Source organism: Aptenodytes forsteri, unplaced genomic scaffold (genome assembly GCF_000699145.1).
Source record: "Aptenodytes forsteri isolate BGI_AS27 unplaced genomic scaffold, ASM69914v1 Scaffold404, whole genome shotgun sequence".
In the NCBI taxonomy this organism is placed as follows: Eukaryota; Metazoa; Chordata; class Aves; order Sphenisciformes; family Spheniscidae; genus Aptenodytes; species Aptenodytes forsteri.
The window spans coordinates 2,630,044-2,638,824 of record NW_008795629.1 but is presented as its reverse complement, the minus strand read 5'-3'; the positions used below and the strand labels follow the sequence as shown (position 1 = coordinate 2,638,824).

Here is an 8,781-nt window from a genome sequence, read left to right as displayed (position 1 = left end):
TCCCAGGCTAATGAGGCAGATCAGAAGGCAGCTCAAGTAGCCCAAGATGAGGTGAGCAAGAAGTCAAATGTCTGCAGTATTCCTTTATTTGTGGAAACTGCTAAACCCCACTTGTCCCTTCTGACCCTCTAGTTGTTCGTTTCCCTCCTTGTAGGGGAAGCTCAGGGCTCCAGTGGGGTTTGCTCCTGGCTGGCTGTCATGTATATGCACAGGCTGGCCAAGCAGGGAGTCGTGCTGCCTGTTGCGACCATGGCAGAGGAAGGAAGTTCATGGCTGTGTAAGAGCATCTCTTGTAACTGAGCTCCAGGGGAGACTATCAGAGATGCTGCGAGATGAACTCCCCCATTGAAGGAAAAGGGATAAAGGGCAGAAAGGCTCTGCAAACACAGTTCTGGCAAATCAGGGATCCGCTGGGCATGCTGCATGTAGTCAGTCTTAATTCTGCCCTGCCGCTTGACTTCTGATCACAGATGGGTGAAATCCTGGCTATGCACCCTTCCCATTCAGCACCTGTCCATGGGAAAGGGTTTAAATAACTCAAACCTACAAGAGCAGTAAAACCATCTGACACATTCTTTGTATTTTCCCTTCTAGGAAATTGCCCGACTCTTGATGGCCGAGGAGAAAAAGGCTTTCAAGAAAGGGAAGGAGAGAGAAAAGTCTTCCTTTGAAAAGAGGAGGCACGATCAAGACTGGAAGGTATGTCAAGCTTCAGGAGGTGCCACAAATGAAGTGCTATACTGTTATTCCTACTTCCAGGGGGAGGTGAGGGTATGTGGTGAGAGCAAAAGGAATGATGCACTCTTGCATCCAAAGGATCTTGCTGCCTGTTATTCAGCTGCTTCCCAAGCCTTTTGGAGCCACCTCCTTGGTTACATGCTCTTTGGCTTCAGCCTCAAGCAAGGTAAGCCTTGGGCTCTGGCCTTGGAGGTTGGCGCTGGATGTCACAGCACCTTGTGGTCTTCCTCAAGCACTGTCAGTCCTCCTGGCACAGGACCTTCCCTCTGCTGAAAACCTGACTGTAGCAATAAAAGCAGTAGTTGGTTCTGTTCGTGCACCGCAGGTATAAGGACAGCGCAGCTGCTCCAGTTGTCACTGCTTCATAATAAAATTGGCTCTATAACGAAAGTATTGAGTATATCAAGCCTAGGTTTTTGTATGAGTAATACTACAGAGGCTTGGCTAGCCGGTGTGGAAGGTGATAGGAAACAGATTTCATGGCCTGCACTGGTAAGGTGCTAAAGGGGATGTTGTGTTAATCTTGGGGCCAGTTGGAGGTAGCTCTGTTTTCAGCCTCCTTACTCTGAGTGGTTGCAGGAGCACAGCTGTGTGCAGCTGGTCCCTCGTGCTCAGCCCAGCCATGTGCACAGTCATTACACGCTGACTGCGTTTGACCCCAGCTTTGGGACAGGTCCTCCAGCACTGTCTCATATTTAGAGCAAAAATTGATTTTTGGCTCAGCAAGGCTGAGTTTCATTTGCTGGAAACTAGTCCTGATACTGCTGTTTGCACGTGTCTGGCTGTAGTTAGGTGTGTGTAGAAACTGAGCACGAAAGGTCTGCATGGAGCTGTGGCAGCCTCAATGCACTGGCTGATGTCTTGCAAGGCGTGCAGATGAGCTGTTTTCCCTTCTTCCCATCAGCATGATGCAAGCGAGTCCACACGCTCGAGGTCAAAAGAAGGGCCTGAAACTCAGCGACACAAAGGCGACAGGTCTTCAAGGTGAGCTTGAACTGGCTGGTAAAAATTGGGAAATGCAGTTGGGAAGTTGCTCAGAAGCTGAGTCCTAGGGAGGAGTTGTGGGGCGACCAGCCTGACCCACCCACAAGGGGCTTGGTAGAGAGCAGAGGTTTTAGCACTGAAAAGAGATGAAAAAGCTGTGTGCCCAGAGCTCGTGAGGCGTTCGGTGACATGCGTCACTTGCTGTGCTCGTGGCATTTGTCCATATCTGTCTCCATGCCTGGCGCTGACAGAGATTGATGAGCTTGTGCAGTGACACTTGTTAAATGGGCAGAAAAACATTGAGAGGGTTAAAGAGCTTCTGGGGATGTGAAACTAAATGTCATCTCTGGGCAGGAAGGTGTAATCACAGTGCATTTGCACAGCTGCTCCCTTGGGTCCTTGCTCCCAGTTAAGCCCTGTACACTGCTCCCGCTGCTGCATGTGAACACCTCTGTGCAAGCAAGTACGTTGTGCTTTGGGGTACCTCATCCCAGAGCTGGTGGGAACGTGCTGTAGCCCAGTGCTGCTTCTGAATCACTTGGTACCCTGGCCTGGTGCTCCTCATGAGGGACTGAACCCTGGAGGTGACCCCGGTGGCTTTGATTACCAATCCAGCTATGAGCCTAGAAATTCTTGTTGAATTCGCAAAAGAAACAACAAATGAGGTATGCAGGTGGAGACTAAGAGATCTTAAGATACTCTGGGATTAAAACTGGGCAAGCATTAAAGACTTTATAAATGTTGCTCTTTTGCAACATTGTGAGGTTTGCATCAAACTTCATAATGGAAATTCTTTGTTTCCTCACAAATTGAAACCATTATTAAATGAAAGCGGTCCATGAGAAGTAGTAAATACTGTGCATTTCTCACTGCAGAAACAGTAACGAGCTGTGCTCGGAGGAGCTGGTCTGCATGTGGGCAGTCTGGGCCAGAAAGTTTGCATCAAACTGAATGGGACAGACCAGGCAACTGAGATGTTGCTTTTGCCACGCTGTTATGCCTTTGAGTTTTTTTTCCCAACACTTCTTTTCCACTGTGCTTGGCAGGTCACAGCCTCTCCTCGATGACTTTGAACACACTCGGTATTACACAAGCCAGCCCAGCTCCTTGCGCCAGATCCCCAAACCTGAGCACTCTCCTAAAGGTAGGATCAAGCCCATGGTTGCCCCAGCACTTGGGTTATTGTGGGCTGTTTTCCTCAAATAAGCAGCCTGCAGGACAGGATGTTTGAAAGAGATGCTATAATAGAGAGGAGGAATGGATATTATTGCCCCAGCAGGCAGGTGACTGGTCAGTGTTCGAGTTGTACTTGCTGTGCATGTTGCAGGCTGAGAGACTAAAAAGCTGAATTGGTTTGCCTTGAGTTTGTCAAACTGCTCTCTGCACATCCTCCATGATCTCTTAATGATGAATGACTAAATCCAGGCAGCAAATGAAGGAGAAATAACATGAAGACAATGACATGATGGACTTTAGGTGACTCACTAGTATCAGACAATCCAATACAAGACAAAACCTTGCAGTATCACCTGTCTGGCGGGCAGATGGAATGATCAGACAGAAGCTTGTCCTGAGAACAGGCTTGTTTTGTTCTTGTAGCATCTCAGCACTGCTTTGTTGGCTTGTTTCCTGAAATCACTTGGCACAAGAGCAGTGTGGTTAGGGTCACCCCCCCAGTTTTTTAAATCTGAATGCCAATTGTCTGCATTATCTGTCGAGTCTCTGGGGATGGAAAGGGGCAGCCAGAGTTCGACTCGATCGCTCGGATTTCTTCCAGCTCCACTGATTGGCTTAGATGCAGACAGTTTACTTCCCAAAATTTAAAGTTTGGGAAACTTTAAAAAGGAAACTTTTGTGCTCTGTCTTCATCAAACAAGCTGGAAAGTTGATGGCACTTTATAAGAGTCTGTAAGCCCAGTGTTCATTCCGTTTCCTTTAGTGAGACTATGCAATGTGGCTGCAGTACTGTTCGCAGCCTAGAAGAAATGCGAATGTCTGCCTCTCTTGTGGACCTATCCTTCCTTTTGCTTGAGTAATGTAACATACAGTTCCCATTTTGGCATTTGACTTTACCAGTACCCTGGAAGTCACGCAGACATCCAAGAGGGCAGGACAAGTAAAAGATGACTGCAGGTAGTATTTTCTTCACCAGGATCTATCCTTACAGAGTTTTTCCTTTTTGTTTTGCTTTCCAGGTTCCCGTAGGAAGCAGTAAACGGTGCTAGCCTTTGCTTTGGTACTGACTCTTCTGTAGCAAACATTACTGGAATTGCCAGGCAACTTCTCGATTCCTTAACCCTATGGGGAGGTACAGCCTCCGCTCCCAGGATCTCCTCTTTAAGTGTCATTACATTAATAAGGAACACTTTTTCGTTTCAATTTCTTACTCATATGTGATCACTTAAGCAGTGCAGTATAATCTAGCCGCCACTGAGCTGTGTGAATCAACTAGCTGACTTAACAGCTCCCTCTTATATTCTTTTGAGGCTTTCCTTTTATTTTTATGCTTTGGCTGGAGCTTTGACAAATAGGACAAATAGAGATGCATGTACAACAGGGAGGAAAATCTAAGATACGAGCTGGGTTATGGCAATCCAGCAGAACATCAGAAGTACAAGTCCTTTCCGTATTAGGATGACTTAGCAAAGAGAGTTAAAGAGGAAATGTGTTTCTTCCTGTGCTGGATAAGACGTCTGAGCCAACCTGACAGTCATGCTAGCTTGCAGGAAGGAGAGAGGATCTTCATAACATACACCAGCAAAAGCCAGAACCTGGGACTGGTGAGGAAGAAATTGCCTACAGAAGAAAATTTCTTAACTGCTGTATTTCTTTCTAGGGTTTCCAGCAATCTTGGGTGGAGCGTGTAACCAGGCATTTAGCTCCAGGATATAAGATAGAACAGTTAAGAGGAAAAACAGTTTCAACTGAAATTAGACCTTGTGTGCATGACTTTTAAGACATGCCAGGGAGTTGATGAAGCTGTGAGTTGTGGATTGGGAAGAATCATACAAACAGATTTAAATGCCTGAAGGGACCTCTGTGGTCACCTGGTTTGAGCGTCAGTGTGGTAGAAGCCAAGGAATTTCACTGAAGCCAAGTAGGAACTACTGTAACTCCTTCCTTAGCTGCTGATGCACTTGAGTACAGTAACTTGTGTCTGAACCTGCATGTGTCTTGGAAACATGGGACTGAAGGAGGGCCATATGGGTACTGAGCACTGAATCCAAAATCTACTATTACAGGCACCTTTGAGCTAGACACAGAGTGCTGAACGGCTCATGCAATGTCTGTGCTCACTGCCTCCCCTCTACACTGCTCCGTCCAGCATCCTAAGCAGACTCCAGTCAGGATAAAACTATTGCTCTCTAGGGCATAGCAGGGTCTGCAAGTTTAAGTTGTCTGTATAGATTTGCCCATGCAGTGATTTTTTTTTTTTGGATGGCTTGTTTTCCCTCCACTCTTTGAAAATCATTCTTCTCTTGCACAAACAAGTAGCCTTGTCCCTTGGCCTCCTCTCACTTCAATTCTTTTGTCTTTTTAATCTTTTTTTTGCTGGTTTTTTTTTTCAAGTGCATTTTTAAACAACAAAGCTGAGCATCTGGACGCTGGCTTGGAGTCTGTTCAACCAGTACAGGCTAATTATTCGTTTGCCAGTCCAGTTCACGGCAGCAAGCCTGGCTGTGTTGCCCCTGCAGCCCAGCTTTCTTACTGCCCAGCACTGAGCCTGTCCCACCACGCTCTGTCCTCTGCTGGCAGCTGCAATTCTGCTGCTGGCTTTGCTGAGGAGGGGAGGCAGAGCCGTGACTGTACTTGCCCTCGCCACCAATCTGCCTGGGAAAGGAGCCTGACAGCTCTGTAGAGCTTTGTGGAGAGCATGTGCTGGCGTGGAGGACTGATAGGAAATCGAAAGAGATCATGGCTCCCTGCTCTTGCACTAATTGACAATTCAAGCCCTAAGGCAGCTGTAAGGCTTTAAGCTTGGCTGTTGTACTTGGTCAGGATAGTTACAGAGACAAATCACAAGGAAGACAAGGCAGCTCCTTCTTCACATAAGTTACAAGGGCATGTTTAATATCACAGCACAAGCCCATGCCTTGCCTTGACCAACAACTCAAACTTCCATCTCCTACCCCCACTGGGATGCTGGCAGCAGTTCACTACCTGTGAAGAACCAGTTAACTCCCAGTAGACCTCTGCGCCAGGCGTACACTAGCTAAAAATGTTGTAACATAGGACTTTGTGCATCGGCAGCATCCCGTTAGCTGCGTACCCTTGCTTCCAGACCATGAGCTTGCTCACCTGCATGAACCCTTAAGTGACTTGCAAGCTCTTACTTGCTTGCTGCTGCTTCTCAGGAAATATCCCAGCCAGCGGCTAGATTTTACTGTCCTTGCCTTGTTCCCTCTTCTAGTTCCATCTTTGTCCATTCAGAAGTGTTAACATTGTTTTAAAGGATCTGGAAAAAAAACATATATAGACTGTTTGTTTTTTTTTTTTATTTGGTAACTTGGGCCAATGTGGCAACCTCATTTGCAATGACTTTATTTTGTAAGAATTTATTTTTATATTTCATGTAACAGTCAAAATTTCTACTGCTGAAAATGCCATTTTTTTTTTTTCCTGTGGGTTTTTCCCCTCCATTGCCATCAGAGTATTTATCGTTGTGAAATGGATGCCTGGTGGAGTTTTATGAACTAATACTTTCTACAAACACCACAGTCCAGGCCCTGCTGCTTGTATCATCTGGTGCACTTGCGAAAACTGGATGGGGAAAAATCCTGCCAAATTGGAAAGTGGTTGTGCTTTGTACGCACTGTGCATGGGGGAAAAATGGTGACCCTCTGCACAAGGCAAGGGGAAATCGCCAAATAGGAATTCAGCCCTCCCTGGGCCTCTGTAGCTGGCTGTAATGGGCTTTCTTGCACTGCAGTTGGCTGATGTAACGTCTGTCTTACTCTAATCAGAAAAGTCGTGAAGGCCCTGAGCCCACTGACATCTGAAGAACCTATTAATTCAGGAGGGATGCTTGGGACTATCCAAGTTGTTGACTTCAGTGGGAGTGAGTGGAAATGATATGAGAGAAAACTCTAGTTGATTTTGTTTGGAAGCTGGGTAAAGTCTGAAGAACACCTCAGTACCTACTCTGTGGAGCTGCAAGATCTCCTTAGTGGCTGCCTCGGGCCAGCCAAAGCTCTCCAGCCATGGCACCAAGAGCCCAAGGGAAGGATCCCAGGAGCATCTGCTGCTTCCTTGGATGCCTTCAGGGAGTGCTGAATGCTTTATGGGCTGCTTTGCTCTATATCCTCCCTTAGTCCTTACCTTTTTATTCTTACTCCCTAGCTTTATTCGTTTGCTGTCCCTTGTAAGTGTTTCGCCTGTCTTATTTTTCCATAGCCCTTGTGAAAAGGGGGGCCCTGAAGTTATGTTAGAAGGGGCTGACACCTATTGAGAGACAGAAATGCTAGGAATGGTAGCTGAGGAAAGCATGTAGTAAATGAGGTATAAACAGAGCAATTGTTCATCTAATACACCTTGTGGGCCTCATGCAGTCAGCAGGTTAGAGACTTCCTGAGGCAAAGGCTGCAACTGGACTTGCATGTTTAGTAACCCCTTTTGGCAGGAGATTCCATGGTCCCATTGAAGTCAGCAAGAGTTAAGATCATGGATGAACAAGGAGCCAATTCATCTTGGGGCTCAGCAGCCACGGTTCTGCTGAGAGTCAAGGAGGTGCAGCTTGTGTAGGCGAGATGCAAAGTCAGCACCTTGCACGTGAGTCCCTGGAAAGAGGCACAATGAAGTTGATCTTTTAAAACAATCGGAGCAATATTTCCTTTCTGTGACAGAAAAATGTTTAAGTAACTTTGTTTTTTTCCTTGTCTTCTCTTGCCAAGTTTCAGTAGCTCTGCCTATGGTTTTGCTCTGGATTCAGTAGCGTGTCAGAGCCTTTGCTGGGACCCCTGCCCAGGTCATTCAGGTCTCGCATCCCTTTCTGACTCTGTGCATTAACAAGGCAACAGGCACCGCATGGAAAATTCATCACCGTGAAATCCTGGCACTTCCTAATCTCCATAGTAGGCACATCTCACCAGCAAGAGCCCTCGCCACCTCCTTACCTCCGTCCGAAGCACAATGGTCTGCAGAAGAGAGGTCGGGCGAACCCGAGTGATCGTGCCTTACATGCAGGGGTACTCGACGTCTTCAGCAGGCTGATCTGAGTCACCTTGCTATGAAACACTGTCTTAATGTGGACTGTACAGCTTCCTGCAGTGAGAAGCGGTTGTCACATGGATAGATCCAACAGGTTAATCTCATCTTTTTTAAAGAACTTCATGGTTTTTAACTTAGTGGGGGTGGGAAAATACTGGCTGTTAGGGGATAGATGAAGTCTCATCATTGAATTTCCCCTCTTGGGGAGGGAGGACAGAAGTTACAAATGCTGCAGTCTGCTTCACTCTGTAAAAGGGATCTTGTATGTACAGTATTTTTATATCTCTGCATTCCCACCTGTCAGGATGTGAATCAGGATTAATAACATTCTCTTACTTAGGGGGGAAAAAAAGGATTTTTATTTTTACAGTGCTAGACCTTTGCATTTTTATTTTTTGTGCCAAATTACAGCCGCTGTTACATTCTAGTGTTTTCATTCAGTTTATTGCTATTGATCAGTGTGTATATTATATATTTTTATTATCAAGGTTTTTATTTTAATTCATATTAACCTGTATGCAAACTAACTGTGGATTGCTAATTTATATATAAAGGGGAGCACTTGGAGACAGCGTGAGGATTCCCCTACTTAGTTTACACTCTTGTAATCTAGTGCAGCCAGTCCATTCTGTGTAAGAAGCAATGAGTTTCATGATCTCCTGAGCGTCTTGTCACCCTGAGCAGATTGATCCTGCTGTTCCTCCAGGCAGCACTGACACCGCAAGGCTGCGTGAGATGCAGTAGGAGACAAAGCACAGCTCGTAGCATGGACTGATGGGTGGCCGAGCTCTCTGCTGTCCTGCTCCTGGCAGTGATGCCAGGGAGGATGCTGCAGCAGGAATTCCCATCTGG

The 8,781-nt window shown here is 46.4% G+C and overlaps 1 protein-coding gene across 4 annotated transcripts in view; it reads left to right on the top strand.

The window, feature by feature from the left end:
• The window catches only part of CCDC50 (coiled-coil domain containing 50), a 26,969-nt gene extending 18,278 nt beyond the window's left edge, over window positions 1-8,691 (top strand). For all 4 annotated transcript variants that reach the window (XM_019472883.1, XM_019472886.1, XM_019472885.1 and 1 more), the window contains exons 7-11: window positions 7-51; window positions 595-699; window positions 1,643-1,722; window positions 2,769-2,866; window positions 3,918-8,691. In XM_019472883.1, the coding sequence (XP_019328428.1) occupies window positions 7-51; window positions 595-699; window positions 1,643-1,722; window positions 2,769-2,866; window positions 3,918-3,937 (348 nt within the window). In that variant the 3' untranslated portion in view covers window positions 3,938-8,691. The remainder of the gene's footprint in view (window positions 1-6; window positions 52-594; window positions 700-1,642; window positions 1,723-2,768; window positions 2,867-3,917) is intronic.
• The last annotated feature ends 90 nt before the right edge of the window (window positions 8,692-8,781 follow it).